A 27115-nucleotide genomic window follows, 5' to 3' on the forward strand; every position below is an offset into this window, starting at 1 on the left:
AGACAATATACATTGTGCAAACACAGGATGTGATGTTTTATTCTGAATTGTATATATTTTATGTTGATGCAGTTTACTTTTTGGTTCATGCTTACTTCTTACATTTTTTAGACAGATGATGATGAGTTGAACAAGCCATATACAAGTTCAAAAACTGGAAATAGTTTGGTTAGCCAGGCTTTTATTTTTTTACATTTACTATATCAGTTATTCTTACCGCATGTTCATTTTTGATGCTTATTTTTCCTTTATCCAAGTTGCCAGCTAATGTAAATAATATTGAACTTCTGACTTACATGTTTTAGACGGATGATGATGAGCTGAACAAGCCATATACAAGTTCAAAAGCTGGAAATAGTTTGGTTAGCCAGGCTTTTTTTTTTATTTTATTTTTTTTACATTTACTATATCAGTTATTTTTATTGCATGTTTTGATTTTGATGATTGAAACTGTTTTTCCTTTATCCAAGTTGCCAGCTCATGTAGAATCTTGAACTTCTGATGATCTTGATCTTCTTCTTTTAAACGGATGATGAGTTGAGTAGTTGAACAAACTACAAGTTCAAAAGCTGGAAATAGTTTGGTTGTATCAGGCTTTTTTTGTTTTTATGTTTACTATATCATTGTTATTCTTACTGCATGTTTATTTTTGATGATTGAAAATGTTTTTCCTTTATTTAAATTTTTTTACAGCTAGGTGCATAATAAGTGCATGACGACGATGACGATGATGTAGTACAAACAGCATGTGAAAAAGATAATATTTTGTAACAAATATATGCCATCATTATTCATACATACTGTATAATGTATAGGATTGTATTTCTAATAATTACTTGCAAAATATAGATAATCTTTTACAAAGAAAAAGCAACTGATGTGTATTTGACAGTGTCGGCGCTAGAACAAATATCCAGGGGGGACAAGAGGCTTATAGCGGGGGCACCAAATTACTGGCAGGTAGCAACGTAGTCGTGCATAGTGAAAGTGAAACCATTCGGTGGTATGCTCCCCAGGAGAAAATTTTAAGAAACAATCACAAAAATAGTGCATTCTCGTCGCTTTCCTAATAATCTGACTGAAAACACAAGGAGAAATCACTTAGGTGTAAATAAATGCAAGGACACGCACGTTTTACACTGACCGAAACGTTTTACTTAAGGTAACACATAACGAGGTCACAGCAAATTGACAACACAGACAAAATATCCAAATAATCTCACTGTGTTCGTATTTGCGAACTGAGGGGCGAATTCACACAAGGATTGCGCGGCTTTTGCTGACGCTAAACCTGTGCAAATAAGACAAAAAGAAAACTTGTAATTCACAAAGCACAAGCAAAGGGTGAAATGCACCGCTAACTGCGCTGCCACGCAAATAGCGTCTCGGTACTCCTGTGCTATTTGCACGTATTTAAATTAGGTAATATGCATACATTTGGCGCAAAATTGGCCCCTTTCTATGCAAATGAGCCTCATTGCAAAAACAGTCCAATTCACAGAGATCGCCACTAATTGCCACATGCAGTTAGCGTGAAATTATTAGCGTCTTCAGAGAGTTGGTGGTAATTGAAGTGCATTTATAAGGGGTGTCACGCCCAGACTTTCCAGTGATCATGGCAGCAGTGATTGTAGCAGGCGAAGGCATCGTAATGCCAGGCGTGCTCGTGAGCGGATATTTCGAAGGAGAATATCACTTGTTGATTTAACTGAGAATTGAATTGAATTGACCTTGCAAATGTGTAGCCCAGGCTCTAAAATGATACCTCCTAGTATGATAATCATTCCTTAAAACAATTCATTTTATTTTGAAATAAATAGATAATTCATTCAAGTTGATTTATACGTGTTAAAAAACTATTAAAAGTGTTGATTTACATATAATATTTGAAATGAATAAATAATTAGTCATGTAAAAGTATACATCTGTTAAAAGTCTGTTTAAAATGCATAAGTTATGTGCATAAAGGGAAGGAAAAAATCGCTTTGCTAAAAGCATTGTGTCACTGAAAGGGTTAAATCACATGTTTCCCAACCAGCCAATCAGCGGACTCCATGAACCTCAGGTGACCGATTCCTTAGTTCATTTCCTGTAACTACTTCCTGGTTACGGAAAAAATCGCGCTGGCTGTCTCGCGTGCTGTTCGATACAGTCAGACCTATTATCATCCGCTAGAGCAGCGTGAGTGACTGGATGACTGTCACTCATCTGGCGAGGTGAAATACTATTGAGCCATTCATACATTGACTCAGCGGTGAGTGAAACACTGTAAAACCTATTAGGTTGACTGTAAGGCAGCTGATATTTATGTTAAAGGTGCTAATGGTGCTAGCTACCTGATGTGTTGTGGTGCTAATAGCCTATTAGCTTGAGCCTAGCAACTTAGCTGGCATGACTATATGGTGTTATATGCAAACTTCAGAGATACTAATTATTTTGTTTACTTTTCTAAACTGTTTATTACAGACATTGAAAAGACTATTTGATTTCTTTGTGTTTATTCCATGTTATGGTAATTAAAGAGGTTAATATTTAGTGCATTCTTTCACTGTTACCGGTGCAGCGAGAGATAATTAAGCACGTTGAGCCTTAATACCTCTAAGTTACTATGCATGTTTACTGCATTTAATGCAATTCTGACCAAATTAAAGGGATACTCCGTGGTATTTTTATTTTACTTTTGTAAAATGGTTTTTGTTACTAATGTAACTATGGTAAGTTGAGTACTTGAACATGATTATAAAGAAAAGCACTTTGAATGTAGTTATAGCTGCATAACTGCAAATGGACACTTGAACTTAAGATATATCTTTGTTGTACAACTAAACCTCTTTTGAGAACATGATTTGAACTAATTAATACAAAAGTGTTATTAATTGGTAATAATTCATGGAGAATTAGAATATTAGCATGATTTATACAGACAGTGTATGAATGTAACAAGCTATTTGGATCTTGTCTGGCCTACCTATAGGTCAGGTTTTTTTTCCTTGGTGAAACCATTTGAAAAGGGTTGAAGCCACATCCCACCAGAAGTTGGCGTACTTCCTGCTGGGCTTGTGTGAAGTTCAGTCCCGGATCCAGGAATGATTCCCAGATTCCAAGACCAGAGATTCCCAGTGTGAACTGGGTGGCGAGCCAAACCGAACCGAACCACTGGTGTGAAGTGCGCAAGGTTTCCTGATTTCCCCTCCCTCACGGATTGTGTGGTAGGACATAATAAACATTGGCACACTGACATTAACTGGATAAGGGCCCCAACGCAAGAAAGTTTAACTTTGGGAAAAGAGGGTTTCTTTTTCTTGCCGGCTTTATTATTTTGGTTTATTATTTTCTGTTCATTGTTTCAACAGACTGTTGCATTGTCAACTGTGTTGTTAATGTGTAATAACAAATGGAAAAAACCTCAAACCATTGTTTGTGTCATTATTGATGTTCAAAAGTATTGGCTCTTAAAAATTTAGTTTCTTCTGATCCTGGTCCAGTTATTATCATTGATACTCACCTGTGCTCTGTTACTACACTGTAATAGGGGTTACAAATGTCTCTGCAACAATTCCACCTTTGTGCGACCTAAAAAATAAAATTGTCTGTAAATACAATAAATAATATTTTGACATTATTATTATTATTACTATAGAACTTTAACACAGATTGCTTCACAAACAAAAGCAAATAAATCAGTACAACCAAACAATCAATACAACTCAATTTCTCACTCTGAAAATATTTTCACTTATCTCACTAGTCAGCACAGTGGGCCTTATTTTGGCCTAAATATTCAGCACCATGGACAGCTCCGCTCAAACTCATTTATTACCTCCGCCAAGGAGGTTATGTTTTCGGTGCCGTTTGTTTGTTTGTGTGTTTGTTTGTCTGTCTGTCAGCAGGATTACGGAAAAACTACTGGCCCGATTTTCATGAAACTTAGTGGAAGGGTGTAGCATGGGCCAAGGAAGAACCCATTCAATTTTGGAGCGGATCCGTATATTGGTTGCGCTTGCACATTTGCATATCATGGAAGACTAGATTGGTCTTGGCGGAGGTTTGCGCTCCCCGAGTGCCCTTCTAGTTTATTTTGGGATGCAGTGAGATGCAATGACAAACAAAGGATGCAGTCACAGGATGCAATTGTGTTCAAATCATGCCATCTTCTTTTGCAGTCTGACGGTGTGCGTTTGGAAACACCAACAGCACTGACAGACTGGGATATTAAATCCCAAATATGGTTTCTCCCAGTCCCGGTTAAATTTCTTGCCTGAAGTTTTGAGGAATGCCTCTGCACCTCGTCCATCAGGACTTGTAGCTCGCGGTCTAAAACTTTCATTTTTCTCTTTCTCGCCATTGTCCTGCCTACTGTGTTCTTGGCGCAAAGGCAACATTTATACTTTGCCACATTGATAATTGCAATCAGACGCAAAACAGGGGCAAATTGCACTCAGTTGCAACAGGTTATGGGCATGTTTGCGCTGGCATATCATTAGCGCAATATCTTTTGTGAATCGGTCCTTGAGACGGAGCAAATGGCGGTTGCAAATGATACGCAATTCACCGAGTGCAAAACACCAAAGCAATGACCGCTTACCACCAAAGGTGTCACCAAAAAACACCCAACAAAAACCTTTCAGATTATCACTTTAAAGGAATAGTTCACCCAAAAATGAAAATTCTGTCATCATCTACTCACCCTCATGCCAGTTGTTTGTCCATATAACACACAGGGAGGTTGCCAGCACAACTCCATAGCAGCCTTCTCCAAAACAACTGAAGTCAGCGGGGACCAGTTCTTCAGAGTTCCAAAAAGACCTACAGTATATTTAGTGCAAATCTTAACTACAGCTGATTGATTTGCAGCAAATAATGGTGTATAGGTCTTTCTATTCACAGTGTTTTTGTTTTGGAACTCTAAAGAACTGGTCCCCATTGACTTCAGTTGTTTTGGAGAAGGCTGCTACGAAGTTGTGCTGGCAACCTCCCTGTGTGTTATATGGACTAACAAATTTCACCTGTTTCATTTGGCATGAGGGTGAGTAGATGATGACAGAATTTTCATTTTTGGGTGAACTATTCCTTTAACTGCCGTTGCTATGGTTACACGTGCGTTCTGAACGGGGTCCCATACGTTCTAAATTGCAATGGAAAACCAAAAGGTGCTGATAGTGTGCCATATTGTGCCAAACCAGACCCAGGCCCAGCACGGATACAGCACAGTCCTGCAGTGGAAAAACCATTAAAGACAACACAGTAACTGACTGAGTGGCTTGACAAGAGGAGCTTCCTACAGCATTTATTATTATCTAACACTGATTTGTAACAAATTATTTTATTTGATCTATATTTAACAGAAGATAGAATGTCTGTAAAAGAAGGATTAATTTATGAAGGATGTGGAGTTTGTCAGTTCAGCCATCTCAATAGTCCCCGTTTGTTTCTTTAAAAAAAAAAAGGAACACAGGGAGCGCTAAAAACAGGATAACCCGTACATTAAAATAAGTCTTAAAACAGTACAAGCAAACATTTAACTGCCTCAACAATTAAGAAGTAAAACTAAAAGCCAAAGTAAAAAGATGGGTTTTTAAGCGTTTTTCTAAAACAGTCGACAGAAATAACTGTGCGGCAGTTCTATAATCTGGGAGCCAAAACAGAGGAAGCACCCTAACCGTAACCCTAAATCTTCCCCTAACCCCAAATGTGAGGACATGCCTAAACCCAACCACCATCTTGGCTTTGGACAACCTTGACCACGATCTTGCCCTAACCTTAACCTGTTCACACCATGCTTATAGTTTTAGATTTAGATAAACTTTATTATCCCACACAGGGAAATTCAATGCGGTGAGACAATAGAGAAACAGAGAAACACAAAAGATAAAATGAGATAAGACAAGATGCAGTAATAGTCATAAGAACAGTCGGCATTGTACAAATCCAATCCCCACAGCTACTGAGCTAACTGAGCATTAAACAAAGAAATAGCAGTAGGTACAAATGACTGTTTTGCCCTGTTGCTTCTTGTGACCGGGACACAGAGACGCCTGCCAGAGGCCAGGTAGACAAGTTCTTTGTTCAGGGGGTGGCTGGGGTCTGCCATAATTCTTTTGATTTTATCAAATTTTATGTCCGTAAGAGAGTCCATTTGGGTCCCAGTGATTTTAATCCCGGTGGACACAATGTTCCTCATCTTTTTCTTCTGTGAGATATTTGTGTTACCGTACCAACAGGTAATATAGAAGGTTAGAATGCTCTCCAGGAATGATTTATAAAACAGTTTTAAAAGTTGTCGGTCTACTTCAAAGGAGGCCAGTTTTCTCAAGAAGTAGATACTGAGATCTTGGGACAGAAGGGAGCGCTTAGAGTGACATACGGCCCGTGCATTGCCGGTAGCTCTCTATTCAACTGCCCAGTCATTGGATGAAGCAGGGAGAGTCATGGGATAGCCTTTTCAAACCTAACCCTAACCCTTTTAACATTTAGCCTATAAACCTAATCCTAATCTAGCCACTTGAAGAAGTGAAGAACAGCAAAAAACTCCTCACTTTATAGGATTTTTTTTCATCATTTGGTCCTCAGGATAGACACAACAACACACACAAACAAACAGGGAGAGAAACACATCTTACTACCTAAAAGCTACACCAAATAAAACTTAGACCAACTCCATAATGCTCTCTTTGCTCAGGGAACATATATACACCACAGAACTTGAGTGGATAGAATGGTCTTTCCCATTCAAATCAACGTTCCAGGATGGTCGGAGTGGCAGCCATTTTTATGCATACTGTTGGACTAGCTTCCGTATAAACTGACTTATGGCAAGTCATTGAGGTGAGAGGTTTTACAGCAAGAACCGAAGGAGCTTCTCTGTCTCATTGCTGCCATGGATTGCTAACATGCTAATGTTGACTAGAAGAGCTAGAGAGAGAAGTACAGTGTTTGATAAAGCTACGTTAGCCTCGTCGCTAGTTAGCTTTCAGTTTTAATTGCAGGAAATTATAATTGACATCCAGTTTTGAAGGTCTAAAAGACTGTCATGGAGTGTATCTAACTGCTTTACGTTATTTGGGTTAAAAGAGAGACACAATGGATCAGTGTCGTGGTCCGCGGCTAACGTAACTTAAATACCACAGGCAATAACTTTACCTGCTGTTAAAGTTTGTGGGGCAGCAGAAGACCTGGATGTCTGTAAATTAACGGCGGAGAGTGTGGCTCACTGTGTGGGACTATGTGGCATTTATCAGTGTGTGGGACTGAATGTGGCATTTAGCCCATAGCCGAGAGGCCAACCTTTAGTCAAAGACGCCCTCTAGAGGCCATCTCACGAAACGACAGATCTATGACTGACTGCCTGACCTGAATTTGGCTCCTGATGCCCTCGGCTGCACCGCGGGAAAAACATGATCACAACATAAAAAAATAATAAAAAAATAAAACAGGAAAAGAAAAAGCATACAGGGCACAGATGTTTCTTTACTCACTGTTATTTTGACATGCTGTTGTTTTTTGCATTGTGCTGAAGTTGAGCTTCTATCCCAGGCTGGAGAGATCGGTTTAGTTTCACTGCATCAGGATCTGTGGTGTTTCTGTTAGTAGTACTCATCCTCCAGATTGGGTTCATAAGGTTTTTGAATGTAGGGAGGCAGATGAACAGGAACGGGCTTCACACCGTAATCTGGAACAACACATTCACATATGCAAATGCATGAAAAATATCCAATGGATGTTTCTGCTTACCAGTCAGTGACTTTGTAGAAACTGATAATGTAATATCTGGTCATAAAATGTCCCTCTGCTAGGTCAAAAATGTAATAAATGCTGTTAATAAATTCTGTGATAATATAATAGCATCCCACAATCAATTTAACCGTCATTATGTATAATTGGTGTAACATTTTTAACTGATAATGTGCGGATTATTATATTATTGTTCTAATAATAATGTAAAAATAATAGTAGGCCATCAAGTCTCATAGCAAACACATGAGACATTTGAGTGCTACCAAAACAATTAAAAAACAATCAGCATGAGTTTTCTGACTTGTGGGAGCTGTTACAGGTAAACGTTTTAAAACTTACCGTTATCATATTGCCTTTATATAATCTTTGGCTTTTAAACATTTTTATTATCGTTTTACTTCGTTGTCCTTTCTGTTTTACTGATCTATGTCATTTGTTCAGTTTTTATTTTTCTTGGTTATGCAGCACTTTGATAAGATAAGATAAGATAGCACTTTATTGATCCTCTTGGGGAAATTCAGGAAGAAGCACACGCCTTAGTATTTTATTTTATTTTTTTTTTTCTTCTTCTTCACCAGACATTGCTGTATTGCTGTCTTACCATCAAACAGACTGATGTGCTCTTTAAGGAGGCCGGGGTCAAACAGCAGCTGTAACTCAGCTGTATCCTCCTCGGCTCTGCTAGAAGAAGACATAACATGCACTGGGTGAAAATAAAGTCAAGGCCAGGTTGAGGAGAAATAAGGCCCAGTGTGTTCTCTTATACCTGCTCCATACAGGTGCAGACAAGCCTCCACCAATCAGAAGAGAGATGAGGATGAGGAGAGTTAACGTCTGTCTGCTGATCCTCACAGACGACATGATGAATATCCTTAAAGGAGAGTCAGACAGACCGAACTGCTGAACACACAGCACTGCATCATAGTCAGAACAAAAGTGATTGACTCTACAGATTCTACATGATTCTTACATCACAATGCTCAGTCAGTATTTTGTTTCATTTCGATTTTATTTCACAAAGCAGGATTTTATTCTCATCAATTGCAAAGTAATTAACTCATGCATTGTCTTTAACCATCTAGTGGCAGTCATACAACATCAGTGTTGGGTTAGTAGTCCATGGTAGTTAGACTACAGCCTTGTTGTAGACCGACTGCACTGTCAATGGTCCTCATTCTTCGTTGCGCTTGCAACCAGAAAACCAGATAATAACCAGGTACTTTTAATATGCTGCACTTGTCCTAATGGCCATTTAATTTCATTTATTATTTGAAAACTTCCATGAAAATTATTTTTTTTCTTTATTGCTTTTTCTCACAGCGCAGCCGAGGGCATCAGGAGCCAAATTCAGGTCAGTCAGACATCTGTCGCTTTGTTAGATGTCGCCTCGTGAGATGGCCTCTAGAGGGCGTCTTTGACTAAGAGTTGGCCTCTCGCCTATGGGCTAAACGTTACACCCTGTAGCAAGACCAGCATATGTTGTGGTTTGACACTGGGATGCTGATGACTAGCATCTCTATGCTGGTCCACCAACTAAACCAGACCAGCATAAACCATCTTAGGGGACGATCACACCGAGCGTCGCTACAGGCGCGGCCGCTTCAAAAACGCCTAAGCAGACCATGTCGGTCAAAACAGCTTGGTGCGCCTGTGGAGCAGGGGTGCGTGTGCGACTGGGTCAAAGACCGCTAATATCAGCTTTTCATCTGTGTTTGCCAGTGTCCCACCGTTCCCACCACATCAAACGGCATCAAAACAGGAAGGAAAGCCCGCCTTTTGCTTGATCGGCTGCCTGGCCCAAGTGTGACATTGACGAGCGGTGCGACTGGTGGCGACGCGTTTCTAGCGACGCTTCTCGGTGTGATCGCCCCTTAGACCAGCAGGGAATTTATGCTGGTCTATGCTGGTTTTTCTAGCAGGGAAAGACATGTTTTCTGCATGTAATTTTGTATCATAAACACTTAAGTTGATGTAAAAAAAAACTGAACTACGTATCAATCTGTGTCAATTGACCAGAAATTAATTGAATTCAAGGAGTGCCGTGGGCCTGTACAGGATCTGTACTTGGGTTTTTTTTTATGTTTATATTTATGAAGTGTTGACCATATACAAGTGCTTGTGTGCCTTATTTAGGTAATAAAGAATTGTAATTAGTGGTGCCAGGAAGTTTGTTGGCAGCACATTGAGAAAGATTTCTGTCAGCAATAAGAAAGTAAAGATAAATGTTTACAGCCACATGACCTGCATGGATGTTTACAGGAAACTCACTGTAGAATTCCTCCATCTTCCATTGATGTCAAAGGTACAGAGTGAATCAACAAGGATCCTACCAGCTGCAACACACTCACACACAGGCACACATGCATATATATACACACACACACATACACACACACACACAAACACTACTGTTACTGTTACATTACTGTCTTGTGAGTTTTATGGTTGGAAATTTGGAACCTGTTCGTATTGTTTGTAATGTCTTGATTGGACTTCACTGATACGTATTTTATCAGTGCATATCTGCATGCAAGGTCATAGGTTTGATTTTGACATTGGTAGGGACACAAATGGGGGAGGTCCGGAGGGGATGTAACCCCCACTGGAAGCTGAGGCGTTTTGCATTTACGATAGACTTCTGACCACCATTTCATGTCATCTACAGCCTTAATTTATATATATATTCATATATATATATATATATATATATATATATATATATATATATATATATATATACATATATATATATATACACATATATTTATATGTATATTTATATATATTTATATTACCAAGTCATTATTCGGCCTCACCTGTGACCCTGCCCCTCTACCTGCCTCTCCTCCTCTGTCTGAGCTACTACCTGGCTGGACTGCTTCTGTCACCTGACAAAATAATACATTGATGCATGCCATATGAAGAGTGAGAAAATGTATGGCTGAGTATTATTATCATCATTATTATTATTACTATTATTGTTGACTCTGCAAATTAGCAATTCAGAAAATATATTCCTCGAGTTACTTACATTTTGACTTTTTGTAAAAAAGCTCCTATATCCACCTTTCTTTTTTTGGCTGCTTTCCTGCCTGAGCAAATCACCAAATTAGCCAAATTTCCAAACACACACACACACACAGTCTTACTTAAGTCACTTTTGGGGTATTTACATAGACTTACATTCATTTCCTGGATACTTACCCTAACCCTAACCATAACCACTACTTGCCTAAACCTAACCCTTACCCTAACCTTAACCACTGACCCAAAAATCAGCTTTTTACCAATTGGGGACACGGCTTTTGTCCCCAATTGCACAAGCTGTCCCCAATCAACTGGTCTTAAGTCTGGTGTGTGTCCCTGAAAGTGACTTAAGTCATACCCACACACACACACACACACACACACACACACACAAAAGATCACACAGATTATAGATTTATACTAGGGTTAGAACCGATGTATTGGTAAATATCAGGCTGATATTGATCTTTTTTTTAAATATCAGATATCATCCACCTCTGATATGATGGAGGTTCCTCCTGACCACAGCTACAGAAAAAAAATGTTGATTTTCATATTTTATTTCATGCATTTAATTTAAAAAATTTTTTTTTTTTTTTTTTTGGGGGGGTGGGGTGTAAATTTTAATTCAAAGGCAGTAATGTATCCCAGAGTTTTCCTACCACTGAATAGGTGTGTTGGGTCACCCTGCCTTAAAGAGCTGCTAACCCTACAAGAATTTCATTAGGCTGGGTTTCAGTTTTAGTGTCTAAATACTTTTTCAGAGGCTTTTCCACCTGATTAGAATAAAATCCTGGTGTAAACACTGACTTTTTGGCATAAATGTGTGGAATGTTGGCACAAAATACCGTCTATCAGCGATTTCTAATAATATTGTTATTGGTATAGGCTAATATATATTTCTTTCCAAATTAAATAGAATTACTAGTTTAAATAATAGAGGTCTGCATGCTTTGACACCCATGCTGTTTAGAGTTGAGCCTCTAAAATCCAAACACTTCATGGATTGAAGTGTGAACCAGTGAAATAGGAGGGTGTCTGAAATACATTGAAATGCCCTGTATTAAGTCAATCTTAACTTACCGCCTGGCAAATACAAGTAGGTCAAACATAATAGTTGAGTCTACCAAAGCAATGCACTTTGACTTTCTTTTATTGCTTTTATACTACTTGCTGTCTTGATGAGTTTTATGGTTGGAAATTTGGAACCTGTTCATATTTTGTTTGTACGTACATATTTTATCAGTGCAGTGCGTGACTGTGTTTGATCTGCATCTAAATAATGTTGATAAAATGACGAATCAGACAGATGAACTATTTGTTGCAGCTCTAAGACGCTCAAATATTGCAGAACATCATATTTCCCGGAATCCTCCTTATTTCAAGTGAAATGACAGAGAGCAGAAGAACGCTCTGGAAAGGATTCAGGGTCTTGCTCAAGGGCAAGAGGCAGCAAGGCAGACATTTGGATAATGGGGGATGAAGTCTGGGACCTTCTGGGTCTTCAAAGAACATTTTGTAACCACTACACCACCCAACAGCCAAATAAATACAAGTTTTAGCAAGAACAACTTTCATGCCTACAGTGTATCAGGGCAGTTAACGTACAGTTCTGAAAGCAAGCAGGTGTGTTTCCTTATTTAAGTCACATTTTACTAATTTCATCCATGTGTAGATTTTTTTTAATTTTATTTTAGTCAGCAAAATCAGCAATCAACAGACATTTTGTTGACAGAAATGAAAAATAATTTTAGTCTAGTGACAGTTTGAACTTCATGGAGCCTAGTTTTAGTCAAGTCTTGCAAATTAATTGTCAAAATGTTCACACTAATATTTGTGTATATCATCAAGAAACTTCCATCTGGGCTCAAACATTCAGAGAGGTTGTCGTCAATAAATGATCAGAGATGATCCAGGCTTTTAACATGTTTTTTGAATAGTAAACTATAAATCTGAGGTCTCTACTCATTTCAGATTATATTGAGCCATTCTTAGCCCCATTGAACCTCCCCACTCTTACCACAGCAGATGCTGAATTGCTGGCCCAATCACACTGGATGATCTAAAGGAGGCCGCTTCCTTGCTGTAAAAACACCAATCTCCTGGTCTTGATGGAATCCCTCCTAAATCGTTGTTAGCTCTCTGGGATTCTGTGGGTCCTCTTTTATTGAGATCCATTGAATACTCCTTAGAGATGGGTAGGCTCCCTCAGGACCAGAACTCATTAGAATTTATTTTGAATAACAAACGCCCCAGAATTTGTCTTGAAACTCTGCAACGTCCCATATGAAAGAGTGGTCTTGCTTACCCCAACCTTAAAGGAATAGTTCACCCAAACATGAAAATTCAGTCATTAACTACTCACCCTCATGCCAGTTGAAACTCTGGTGAAGTTTGTTAGTCCATAAAACAGTCACAGAGCTTCCCAGCACAACTTCGTAGCAGCGTTCTCAAAAAATTGAAGGAGTTGGGAACCGATCTTTAGAGTTCTGAAAAGAGCTGAAAAAGCACAGAAAATATCCATGACTCCATACAGCTCTTGCAGCATAATCCAAGTCTCCTGAAGCCAAAGATCGCACAGTGTTTTTGGGTGAACTATTCCTTTAAGTTTTACTTTTGGTCATTTCAATTGACAGCCATAAAGACCTGGTTTAATGTCTCTTCACAGATTCCTTGGCGCTCAATAGAAGAATCTATAGTACTTTTGCTGGGATGCAATTGGGCCCCATTATCAGTCATTCTTTAGAAATATGGTGTGAAGTTGAGAAGTATTTATGTGTCCCAAACTCACTACAAAGGGCCTCTCCCTTGTGGCATAATAATGCTTAATTAACAAACCTAACTCCCCTGGTCAAACATTTCTGTTTGACCAGGGGAGTTAGGTTGAGATGAGGTCAAATTGAACCATCCTGAGGTCAAATTGAACCATCCTCAAACCTGAAAATGACACATCAAATGAATTGCCAGGATCACACCAAAATGGGTAATCTGTTAGGTCTTTGGGAGGAAGTCGTTGGAATATGCTTAAAACCTAAATTTCACTCAAAAATAATTTCAACTCTCACTAAAATTAAACAGTTTCATCACTTGTATGTAACTCAATTAGCAGCATTTGAGTAAAGTATTTATGACACACACTATTCTCCCTCTTAATATCATAAATTAAAACTGCATGTATGTTCAATAAAATATGGGTGACATAGGAGCTAATTTGCCAAATGGCATACATTTACTGATATGACAAAAGCAAGCAAGCGTGAGCCAAAGAGCAAACCATATCTAAACCTATTGTGCAAGGGTCACTTTTTGAGTTGGTTTCACTTTCTACATGCAGTAAACGCTGCAGCAGACACTGACCTACCTACATTCAGAGTCCTGGAGCCTCCTGCGTCCTGCTGTCAGGTAAGTCACAGTGAAGCTAAATGAGCTGGAATGCTTTTGCTCTTTTGCTCTGGACTTGAAATGTGGCATCAGAGTTTGCACCCAAATATAATGTGTTAACTTACCCATCATCCATAATCAACATTGCAGTTGCACATAACTATTTGTATCCAGTTCATGATGGATTAACAATGCATGCAGTTTTTTTGATTGATTGATTGACTGACAGATTGATCTAGATGGAGATTCTGGGGATTTAATTTTGCCTCTAGGGTTTGAAGCACACGGGAATGAAGAGGAAAGACAGACCTCATCTGCAATGGACACAGAAAGAGAAGAGTGTGCAGGTACACCACCATGCAGATTACCTATATGCACACAAATGCAATTTGGTTGGAATGACTGCATAAATCATTTTGGATAGAATATTCAATATATCGTTCGCAAATTAATTTTGATAGCTTAGTATAATGGCTGAAAAATGAGACCATCCTTGTGAAAATTGGTTTTTGGTGTTGCTTTTATGTGTTCAATATGGACTGTGGACTGTGTAGGGTTCACTTGCAGCACACAGGATGGGCCAGGAAGACAGGAAGAGGACTGCTTCACTGTATGCGAACAAGCGTCACTCAATACAAGGTGAGAGAGCACCATTTCATTAGCATTGGACACAAATTCCACAACTATGCTAGCTCAATCTAGCTGTAAGGGAAATATTCACCAGCAAAATATATTTTTTGATACTCTAACACCGGTCAAGCGAGTATCACTTAATGAGGAGAGAGAGCACTGTTTGACTAACTGACCTTCATTTGGCTCCTGATGAACACATCTTGTGCTGTTGGAAAAAAAACAAAAAAACTCCTCCTTACACAAGTTTATTCCAGTCCCATTATTCAGTTTGCATTTTGGCAGTTTCACGTCATCTCAGTCTTTTGTATACATATTTGTCATCTCTCTGCAAGGAAGAGAGGGATCAAGTGGCAAGTTGTGTGACAGCTGACAATTCTACCACTAAGAGGTCACCACAGTAGTCAAGTTTCTCTTGAATGTAGTTTAGCAATGCAGTCTCGTTGCGGGGGACGTACTTCATTTTGTGGTGGAGAAATGTTATTTTCCCATAGGCTAATACATGTCCACAGCACGTAAATTGCCGTTTTAGAGATCGTGTTCATTTCATGTATTTGTGTGAGATTACGTTGACCTCCCGTTTGACCTAGACACTTGAAACTTGGTATATAGCTGTCATGCTGAACACATTTGCCTCAAGGACCTATGAGCTCCGCCTGGGTAGATTTTCTGCCGTCTTGGAAATTTTGTGAAATCTTTGACAATCTTCTCTTGAACCATAAGTCCAAATGACACTGAATTTGGTATGCATGGTCCATGGACATGCCCAAACATAAACAGCATTTTGTGTAATGATTGGGTAAATAATTGGGCAGAGTTATTAGCCAATCAGATTCTGACATTATTCAATCTATCACAAGTCGACTTCACAGTGGCCTCAGACCTTGGAACTTGGTGGGTACATTAGCGACAACACCTCTAGGGACTGTACCAAGTTTGGTGTTGATATCCCAAAGAACGACAACACAGTATGAATTTCAATTTGTGCTATGCTAACTGCTAATGCTAGAAATGACATTAACAGCATCTACTCATAAACCGTGACTCGGATTCACTCCTAATTGCTTATGGACACTTCTCACACCAGTCCTGACTGAGTTTTAAGAAGCGGTGAGGCACGTGTGTTGAATTCCACTAGCTGCAGTCACACTGATTAGTCCCTCCAGGATTCCGCGAAAAAAAAATCCAAATTCTGCTGTAATTCTGCAGCTAGAAATCATTCTGCGATATTCCATGGACATTAGGAAAAACAGCCACAAATGATCATTTATTCTGAAAAATATATATTTATTCATCAATCCAGTTAAAGGGATCTGTAATGAATTCCTAAAATAAACATGCTCCTTTTAAACTCCTACTGTAGGCCTAACATGTATTCAATTGGAACTCTTGAAAAATAAGAGGTTTGAACCTCCACATGTGTAAGCTAAACATTAACAAGATGGAATGAAAAAAAGAACCATTGTAAAATAAATATATGGGAGCATTGGCAGCAGTGTGCAGTGTTCTCTTTCTTAAATACTTCAGCTCTACTTCACTCCAGCAGCTGCTAAAAAGTTTATGGGATTTGCGTATGGTCATCTTCTCTTCAAATGATAACCTGAATCAAATCAGATGGAAATGTTTATAACCGCAATAAGAGCGGTAATTAATAGGCTAATTGCAAAGCCAGTGTGTGAGTCATATTAAACTTTTTTCCCGTTGATAATTAATGCCCGACGAGACAATCTATTTTTTTTTATATAGTCTAATTCGTATTTGTCTTCATTAGTTAACATTCATTTCTACAATATACCGTCTGACTAGAACAGGTGGTATTTTTTGCGGCGCGGTGTATGAATCGCTTTCACAATATGTAAATGATCAAAAGAGGTGGAGGTACGGGGAGAACGATAACGCAAATAACGTCCCGATATTTGACGTTTATGAATAAGAAAACACCGTGACAGTATCTGCCCTGAACGTCACCTACATAGGCGGTTTTACCATAAGGCATAGGTAGGCAATTGCTTGGGGCCTCGTCCGCCAAAGGGCCTCGTGAATTTTTTTTTTATGAATTTCACCTGTTCTAAATGAATGCGCGTTCATGAGAATTGTGAATTTGCATAATTGACGCCCCAATAATGCCATATAAGGTTAGGGGTCCGGCCCATATGTCGGGAAGCTTCATTCATAAAAATGACATGGAAGACTAAGGAGAAGTCTACCAGCTCTGAGACTGAAGTCCTACTATCAGAAATAAGTCAACCAAAGCATATAATATTTAATATAATTCAATAGTGGAATCGAAGGCCCTGCTAAAGCCAAGGAATGGGAAAAAATAACTTGTGCTGTTAATGCAGTGTCATCTGTTGTGCGTTCCCTTACGAAAATCAACTATAGGCCTAGTATTCCTATACTACATTTTAGATGAATACTAAATAAATATCCCAACAAATCTATAATTCCCTATAGGAATATTATAGTCATGGGCGGAAATTACGGGGGGGACAGGGGGGTCCGGACCCCCCCTTCCCGGGAAAAACAGAGAGTTGTCTCCCTCAATATATCATTGTAAACATAACTATATAATTTTAAATAATATAATAATATGCATTGAAAGCACTTGTGCTAATTATAGACACAAAACAATGCGTTTTTAAGTTTCGAAAGATTGCCTTCCCCCATGCCTCACAGTGGTTTGGTCCACTGCCTACCTGCCTCCCCCTCGGTACGAGTGTCTGTGGAGGATCTCTGGAAGTGTGTCAGTGGTGGCTGACCTCCAGTAAGTAGCTGCTTCGCAAAGGTTAACTTAAAACAAAGGATGTGTCAGACATTTTTCTTTACTTCTACCACTCAATAGAATAAAACACATTTACAATTGTAACCAGACTACATTTTGTTCCATTACCTCGCGGTTGAATCTTGTGCGTCAACGTGTTGGTACGGAGCCGCGTCTCCTAATGCATGTGTATGGAGGCAGGAGGTCTATCCACAATTAAAATCCTCATAACTCACTGAATTTTCGACCGATTTTCAAGCGGTTTGGTTTGTTACAAATGCCAGACATGTATTTATGATACAGGATACTTGGTTAAATTAAAACGCGGGTTTTCATACCAAAATTATCTTTTGTAGATGGTAACAGTAATATTTCTATAATATAATATTTAAGATTAACTTACCCTACGTAATTAGGTTCTAAGTATATTCTTTTTTTCTTACTGCATGTAAAATGGCTGCCACTATGTTATTTTGTTTATAATTTTGGAAATAAAAGAAGACTTAATTCATAAAAAAGACATAATTACAAAACACTATGTTAAAATATTAAGTAAGTTTCTGGCAGGCTAGCGTTCTGGACTTTTACACATTGACAGCAAAACATTAGAGATCTGCTTTTTCGGGAAAACTAAATCTAATTAGGCATATATTAGCTTTAGTTAAGTTAATGGGTGTTGCTTCTCTCCTACTACTGCCAGCCAGCCAGGTCAGTTAAAATGGCAGAAAAAAGAAAAACAGACATCCGATCATTTTTCAGTGCACCGAAAGAAAGACCCCAGTAATATCAAAGGCAATTTGATAAAATCTTCTTAAGAAAGGAATGAAGTGCTTATGGAAATGTTTCATAATGGACCTCTATATACATTTAATACAACAGTACTTTTGGCGGCACCTTTGGTGTCCCCTTCAGGAATTGCTCTTGAGAAATTTTTCTGTTTATTGTCCCCCCCAACAGTGAAAGGAAATATCCGCCCTTGATTATAGTGATACTACAGAAGTCACTATAAACTCACTAGTGAGTATCACAGACACTCTAAGTCCCTATCGGAGTATTATAGGAATATTATAGGACTATAGTGATTTGTCGTTAGGGCACCGTCACAGAAATAAAAAAAGAAATGGCTTGACATGAAATTAGATGCAAAAAGCAAGACGATCCATGACTGCAACAGGAGGGGGGCAAGAGGAATTCTCCATTACACAGACAGATGAAAGAATAGGCCTATACCTGCCATAATTGCCGATGTGGCTGTGTCAGGTGTTCAGCAGAGGATGTGGCCCTGGCAGCGACTTGCAAGCTGCTGCAGCATGTGATGATATAGGCTTATGCATGACTCTAATGGTAAGACCTAAAGCCATTTCTCTTTTTAAAATTTAGATTCACTTGCACTCACCCACATTAACGTTATCAACTGGAATAAAATAACCTAAATCAGATTCATCTCCCTCTATAATGTATTTTCCCCAATACAATCTAACCTTGCCTTTGTCTGACCTGAGTGTTTATCAAATAACCTGGCAATTATTAGTGTTTTTTGTTTTGTCTTTGTATTGAGCGCACTTATAGGCTACTATGTATGGATATTTATGAGATTGCTATTTTTCCTGTGACTATAACCACTGTAGTTAATCTCAACATGATTATACAGTGTCGTTTATATATTCAAACTCAAAATTTCTTCAAAGTGACAGAGATACAATCTATTAGTCAACAACAAAGTATTTTTTTTGCTTTGGAGAACGGCAGGTTGATTGTACCTGACTCGTACGACAGGTCTGGACCACTCGTAGATTTTGTTCGTACCTAAGAGAGAATTCTAAATTGGTGAATGCAGCAAGTTCTCTTAAATCGCTCGTATACGTGATTTAAGAACGAATCTGTTCGTACAAGTGGTTCTTGCATGAGGCTCATTGTTCGTAATATCTCACTAGGACATGTTTCATAGCACCTCGGCCCAGTTATCAATTCTCATATGTACAAGAGCCAATGTATTGTTCCGTAGTATAGTATCCCTGTCTGCTTCCCTCATCTTGTTCTCCACACCTAGCGGTCGCGGTGCTGTGCATCAGATGAAGAGCTCTGTGTGTGTGTGTGTGTGTGTGTGTGTGTGTGACTGAAGGTCATTTGAAGTTCTTCAGTTAGAACAGTTAGAATTCTCATTTGGGTCTGTCCTTTAGTTCTGTGGCTTTGTTAACTGAAAAGAGCTGCCTCCAAATAGTTTTTGTTCACTAGATGATTGCGTTAAGCAAAATGGAGAAGGGCCTCACACATTGGTCTTTGCCTGGGGCCTCCAAATCACTAAAACCGCCCCTGGTCACCTAAACCTGCCAGTAAGTTTTATGAATGAGCCCCATAATGTAACGTTATGCAAATGAGGTGATGACTGCCAAGAGATGGCAGCAGAGGAGGAGAAACTGAAACTAAAACTCACCTTCATAATCGAAGAGGGAACTTGTAGCCTTTCTCTAGTTTAGATCCAGGAGTCAATAAAAACAGTCTTTGTACTTCACCAGTGTTAATGTTGGGCAGGTTGTGGAGCGATTTAGTGAAGGCCAGAGCTGGCAACAGGAAGTTGTAATACACCGGTTTCTCAATTCGGAAGCTGTTACCATGTCAATGTGAAAAGGGCCTATACCCTAGTGATATCTAGTGGTAATTTTGAAAAATGCATGGTTTTGAGAGTGAAACCTGCTTTTTCCGCGGATATTCTGCAGGTGGACCTATTTTCCGCGGTAAATTCCGCTGTCACAGAATCCTTGAGGGTCTGACTGATCCGACAGAAAACGGACAGAATTATTGACAGATACATTTCTGTCCATGGGGCTGTTTTGGAGCATAGTGGAAGAGGCAGAAATAGTAGCCTAGCTTCGCTCATAACGGTGCTACTTCATAGAAACAAGTTGAATTCACTTGAACACATTGTTTTATCACTCACATTGGGTTGAAAATAGGAAAGAATGTGCAGTTTCTTCTTTCTCGACATTTTCACAACACAACCTGTCAGCTCCGCGGCTCAGATTAACTGTCTGTGCTTGTCATTTGATTGTGCGTTTGTTTAATCGACAACCGACAGTGGCCCGGCATCCCAGTTGAGTTGAGTTTTCCGTTTTTAAGCACTGTGATTGGCCCGACAGTCCAAACACCGCCCAGGCGGAAAACTTTGGTCATAAAATGAACCAAGCCAGTAGTTTATGCTCCTAAAACAGGTACAACCACCGGTACTGGTCTGTATTTCTTTTTTCAGAACTGGAGCATGCGTTACGTTGTCAAATTCACTCCCGGAACGGCGTATCGGTGCGTTCAAGAGACTCGGGGCCACCTCTTAGTCAGAGACGCCCTCTAGAGGCCATCTCACGAAGCGACATCTCACTAAGCGTTACCTGACTGACTGACTGACTGACTGACTAACTGACTAACATTAATTTGCCGCGTGATGCCCTCGACTGCACCGCGGGAAAAATTCAACCAAAGTTACCAAAGTGGTGCAGAAATACAAAAGAGACAGGAAAATAGAAGTTTTGTTAACACATTTTTTTCATCAAAGTATCAACTGTTACCAGTGTTGCCGCTAGCAATATTACCACTGCCTCCAAGCTCAGCAATGTCTTCATACACAGAGACATGGAAGGGGGAGCAGTTCAAAGAACAATTGCCAATGGATTGGTAGAGGTTTGCTGGTACCTTCCTTGTGGTTCAGAAAAACTTGACGCATTTCCAAAGCCAATTGCCTTTGCCAATTTGAGAGGAGATGTTTGTGAGTCACTAGCAGAATTCAAGTTTCTTTTTCAAGTATCAACAGCTACCTTACTATTCCTGGACAAAATTGAAGAAACTGAGCACAGGATTTTGACTTCTCTTCAAGATGTGAGATCCAAACTATTCTTAGTTTTAAATCGCAGGGAGGGGAATGCTCGTGAGGACATGATGTCTGTCAAGAAAACAGTTGAAGCCTTAGATTTGCCAAAAAGCAGTGTGAAAATCAAAGATCCAAGGGTAAATGTTGCAGAGTTTTTAAAGAAACTTTGTACAGCCATCAAGACAACACTGACAGATGTAACAACCACAATGAACATTGAAGATATGCTTGACAAAGCTGTGGAACTTGGTCTGTCTGTGGATGAATGCAAAAGTGACCTCCAAAAGAGAGAAGCTGAGGAGATCATGAAAGATATTGATTTTCAGAGTATATCAGAATACAAGAAGCAACAGCTTCCTTTGCAAGGAGATAATTGGAAAAGGTTAGCCCAGTTAGAGAAGGAGGAATGTAGATTGCAAAAAGCTGGTGACTTAGGAGAGGAAGAATACAAATATCAGCTACAGGCAGAGAAAGTATGCATTAGGAAGGAGCAAAGCAAATACAAACTATCTGGAGCAATGAAGAAATTTATTGCATCCTTAGACACAACTAACAAAGAGGAAAGAGATTTTTTTCTCAAGTGGATGAAACTCAAGCTTGATGCACATTCACGGAGCAAACTGTCTGAACTATGTAACAAATTCAAAGAGCAATGCCAGAAGAAAGACATGAAACTTATTTCAGTGTTGGATCACGCTTTGCTGGAAAGCTCTTTGGGAATGGAGCATTACATGAGAGAGATGGGACAGATCTATGAGGTTTCCTGCTCAAATAAACCTGCTGATGAAATATCTGGTCTCCCTGGGTTGGCTGCTGAAATGCTGTTGGATGGATATCCTTTAGAGCTCTTGGATGGAAACACTTCCAATATCCCAGAGAGATGGGTGACAGATGTGCTGATGGAGCTTCACAGGAAGGTTGGAGGGAAGAGCAGACTGTTAGTACTGACTGTGTTGGGTGTACAAAGTACAGGGAAGTCAATGCTGCTCAACACCATGTTTGGTGTGCAGTTTCCTGTCAGCAGTGGCAGATGCACTAGAGGAGCTTTCATGCTCTTCCTCAGAATTGGAGACGATATGCAAAGTGACTTGAATTGTGACTTTATACTTCTTATTGACACAGAGGGTCTAAAGTCTCCTGACTTGGCACAACTGGATGATAGTTATGAGCATGACAACCAGCTGGCAACCTTGGTCATCGGTTTAAGTGATGTCACTATTATCAACATTTCAATGGAGAACTCAACAGAAATTAAAGATATCCTGCAAATCGCAGCTCATGCATTCCTCAGAATGAAGGAAATTGGGAAAAAGCCAGTTTGCCATTTTGTGCACCAAAATGTTGCTGGAGTTTCTGCTCATACGAAGAACATGACAGAAAGAAAGCATGTCATGGATCAGCTCAATGAAATGACGCAGATTGCAGCTGACATGGAGAAACAGCCTTCTATTAAAGCATTCACAGATGTGCTGGACTATGACATGGAAAAAAACAACTGGTACATCCCAGGGCTTTGGCATGGAACTCCTCCGATGGCACCAGTGAACACCGGCTACAGTGAAGCTGTGGCAGATTTCAAGAAAAATCTCTTGGAGACCCTGAAAAGTGACACAAACATTGAAGTCTCACAGATACCAGAGTTTCTGAAATGGATGAGTAGTCTCTGGAAAGCCGTGAAGTATGAGAATTTCATTTTTAGTTTCAGAAACACTCTTGTGGCTCAAGCCTATGACAACCTTTGCAAAGAGTTCAGTCAATGGGAATGGGATTTCAAAAAAGAGATTTTCTCCTGGCAGACAGCAACAGAGTTGGAAATCTCCAATGCTGACAATGAATCTGACATCCAGTGTTGGAATACACTGGTTGCATCAAAAAAATCAGAGGCATCAGAACAGACAGAACTCCAAAAAAACAAAATGAGGGAGAAACTTCAGGCCTACTACAAAAGGAAAGACAAACATGTAAATCTGATAGAGAAACACAGAAATGACTTTTTGAACAGTATCAATAGTCTTGAAAATGAAGTCAAACATTCTGTGAATAATAAATTGGATTGTGCACTTGAGCTAAAAATAAGTGCAAAAAAGGCTCAGGACATTCAGAGGAAATACAGAGATGTGATTGAAGAACGGGTGATGAAGCTCCTGAGCAACTGCAAAAAATCAACGCTGTCCGATGAAGAATTGACAGATGAGTTTGAGAAGATGTGGACTGGAGCTGTTGTAAATGTGTCTGGCCTGAAAGAACAAGGTATACCTTCATGTATCCTCAAGCAGTTGGGAAAAAAATTCTCAAATCAGAATGTCAGTGAGGAATTGCAGAATATTGAAGACTTAAATGAAATTGGAAAGGATTCATTTAAGGCCAGGAGTAAACATATGATTCAAAATCTGTTCCTCAAACAAAACATGAAAGGAGATTTGCAGAGCTTTGCAGATGATGTCATTGAGACTTGCACACGGTTTGTGCAAGATACTGCAAAGACAAACAAAGATTACCATGACACTTTCACAAACGATCTTCTAGAAATAATAGATGAATCACTTAAACAAATTGACCAGCACCTCAAAACAAATGCCCAATTTGAGATTGACCTGAAACTTCACATATGTGGCATTGCCTCAAGGGAATTCCGTCAAATGCACAGAAAATACTTGGTAGATAATGATCCCCAAACTCAGCTGGAGAAGTACAAGACTCAGTACTTGTCAGATTTTCTCGACTTATACAAAGAGAAAGATCATTGCCAACGCAAAGCAACTGATTTTGTCCAGTTTTGTATCAAACCTGCTGTGGAAGAGTACATCAATAGATCTCTTGGAATAAACATTGTGGATGAAATTTTAACAAGTTGCCATTCACTAGAGGACAGTTCACGCTCATTTTTCCAGTATTGCATTCTAAAAGAGTTGCTGGAAAAGGAAGACTTCGAGGATTTTGTCAACTACATTTTGAAATATAAAATATATGTTGAGAATTGGATATTTCAGCACATCCTGCAAAAAATGTCAGAGGACAAGACTTTGTGCAAACTGAAAAACATCAATCTGGAGGTAATAGTTAAAAAAACAACAGAAGCAATTAAGCAGGCCTCAAAAGGAGAGGATGACTCTCCGTTGCCAGATGACAATGACAGCATCACAGAGCTCATCAACAACATGCGCAAAAACTTGATTAAAGACATCTCAATCTCAATGGAGGCTGTAAAAGGTGTACTGTTTCAAATACAAAGCACATGCCATCCATTTACCAAGAGCCTCATTAAATCAATGAGTGACTTAAGGGAAGAGCTCCAGCAGGAATTCTCAAACTCTGAAGACATCACTGAGACGCTGAATAACCTTCCCATCAAACCACAGGATGAGCTCTTCAAGCGGATGTTTGGCTGCGGACAGCAATGCCCCTTTTGTAAAGTTCCATGTGAGGCTGGAGGTAAAGACCACAGGCAACATCATGCAGCTGTGCATCGGCCACAAGGTCTTAGTGGATACGCACATTCAGAAAGTAAAAAGCTGGCTGAATCACTGTGTACAACTGACGTGCACAGTGAATGTCGATTCGAAAACACGGAGACCAACTGGAAGTGGCATCCTTACAAACAATACCATGAATACTATCCAGACTGGCACATTCCCCCAGACCCCTCCATAGAGGCGTCTGACTACTGGAAGTATGTCCTGGTGCAATACAATGACAGATTTGCTCTAACATACGAGCTACAGCCAGCTGATATTCCAGGGGCCTGGAGGAGCATCACAAAGCAACAAGCACTCAAGGCTTTGAAGAGTGCCTTCAATATAAAGTGAAAAATGTTGTTCATTTAAGTGAAAAATGCAAAGATTCTGCAAAATCACACTCCAGTTAAGCCCAAAAGGATGTGGGGCCTGAATAGATTAGGACATTCAGTTCAATTAAAGACAGATGAATACTGTTTGAAACAATTTTTTGTCAGCTGAAGGCGAGCCAATGTGTTTATTCATAAAAGTAGATCTTTTCGTGTTAAACCTGCAGTAAGCGATTTCAGACCCTGTAACCAATCCTGAAGCTAACGTGTGCCACGTGGAGATTTCCGTGAGACGTACTGACATAAACAAACAGCCACACGTGGGCCAGCTGTGTTGTTGTTTTCACCTCTTTCCTAAAGCTTGTTGTCCAGTTCGGCCCGAGTCGAAGCTCCTCCCGAACCATTCAGTAGCTTTTCCTTTTTTTTAAACTGGCTCATCTCCTCCCTCGCTGTTTGAAAGCGGCGCTCTCCCCCTCCCATTCCTGAAAAACATTCTGGTAATAGCGGAATTGATGATGCGAGCGAGTAAACCAAGGAGGTTCTACATTAACGGAGTAAACTTGTTCAACTAGTAAACTTACTTCACTTGTCATTGTGGGTAACGTTCAGCGGGAGAAAAATCTGGCAAAGCGAGACTGGTAACCGGTGAGACTTGTCTGTATGTACGTTTATTTTAGCCGTTAGCCTTTATGCACGGTTTGGGCTTCCGTTGCCCAGTAGCTTTGCTGGGTGTGATTACAAAATGTGCTGCAGTTTCTGTCACCCTCTAGTGGTCAGAAAATCGCTTAGTGTAGCTTTAAGCCTAGTTAAGCAAAATTAAGTACTGGTCAAATATTTTGCAACATATGCGTGAAATGAACTTTTTTTGTAATCTATTAATAACTAAGAAGATAGAATACATTATGCAAACACAGGATATGATATTAATCGACCAGCTAATGAAATGAATGTGGCATTGTTAGGTCTGTAGATAATGTTGAACTTGCTACGTTTTTTAAACAGATGATGATGAGCTGAACAAGCCATACAAGTTCAAAAGCTGGAAATAGATTGGTTGTCAGTCTTTTTTTATTATATTTACTATATCACAGTTATTCTTATTGCATGTTTATTTTTGAAGATTGGAAATGTTTTTCTTTTATCTAAGTTGCCAGCTAATGTTGATGATGTTGAACTTCTGACTTATGTTTTTTTAGACAGATGATGATGAGCTGAACAAGGCATATACAAGTTCAAAAGCTGGAAACAGTTTGGTTATGTCAGGGTTTTTTTACATTTACAGTCATGTTTATTTTTGATGATTGAAAATGTTTGCCAGCTAATATAGATAATGTTGAACTTCTTACTTACATTTTTTTAAACAGATGATGATGAGGTGAACAAGCCATATATACAAGTTCAAAAGCTGGAAATAGTTTGGTTACGTTTTACGTTTTTCTTTACATTTACTATATTGCAGTTATTTTTATTTTGATGATTGAAAATGTTTTTCCTTTATTTAAGTTGTCCAGATAATGGCTGTGAATACTATGGCATTCTTAGCTCTGTAGATAATGTTGAACTTCTTACATTTTTAGACAGATGATGAAGAGTTGAACAAACCATACATACAAGTTCAAAAGCTGGAAACAGTTTGGTTATGTCAGGCTTTTTCATTTTTACATTTACTATATCACAGTTGTTCTTATTTTGATGACTGAAAATGTTTTTCCTTTATCCAAGCTGCCAGTTAATATAGATATTGTTGAACGTCTGTCTTAAGTTTTTTAGACAGATGATATCCCAGACCAGCTAATGGCATGAATACTAGGTCTGTAGATAATGTTGAACTTCTTACATTTTTTAAACAGATGATGATGAGTTGAACAAGCCATATACAAGTTCAAAAGCTGGAAATATGTTGGTGATGTCAGGCTTCTTCTTCTTACATTTACTCTAT

The 27115-nt window shown here is 39.2% G+C and overlaps 1 protein-coding gene and 2 long non-coding RNA genes across 5 annotated transcripts; 2 read left to right on the plus strand and 1 right to left on the minus strand.

Moving 5' to 3' along the window:
- Positions 1–103: 103 nt before the first annotated feature.
- On the plus strand, positions 104–26904 carry LOC139930087 (uncharacterized). Of its 2 annotated transcripts, none has more exons than XR_013504880.1 (3): positions 104–168; positions 26226–26434; positions 26823–26904. It is a non-coding gene; the product is annotated as an uncharacterized LOC139930087 (long non-coding RNA). The 2 variants fall into 2 exon arrangements; XR_013504881.1 differs by lacking the exon at positions 104–168 and adding an exon at positions 312–362.
- On the minus strand, positions 7357–8647 carry LOC144539659 (uncharacterized). 2 transcript variants are annotated; one of them, XR_013505081.1, is made up of 3 exons: positions 8501–8647; positions 8336–8412; positions 7357–7669 (listed from the first exon to the last, which is right to left on the minus strand). It is a non-coding gene; the product is annotated as an uncharacterized LOC144539659 (long non-coding RNA). The 2 variants fall into 2 exon arrangements; XR_013505080.1 differs by having other exon boundaries at positions 8336–8415.
- On the plus strand, positions 14462–25387 carry LOC139930089 (interferon-induced very large GTPase 1-like). Its single transcript, XM_078289707.1, has 3 exons — positions 14462–14489; positions 14697–14781; positions 21097–25387. Exons 1-3 carry the CDS (start codon positions 14462–14464, stop codon positions 25196–25198), a joined length of 4215 nt encoding a protein of 1404 aa, XP_078145833.1. The 3' UTR covers positions 25199–25387.
- Positions 26905–27115: the final 211 nt, after the last annotated feature.

The sequence above is a fragment of the Centroberyx gerrardi genome, chromosome 1 (genome assembly GCF_048128805.1).
Source record: "Centroberyx gerrardi isolate f3 chromosome 1, fCenGer3.hap1.cur.20231027, whole genome shotgun sequence".
Taxonomy (NCBI): Eukaryota; Metazoa; Chordata; class Actinopteri; order Beryciformes; family Berycidae; genus Centroberyx; species Centroberyx gerrardi.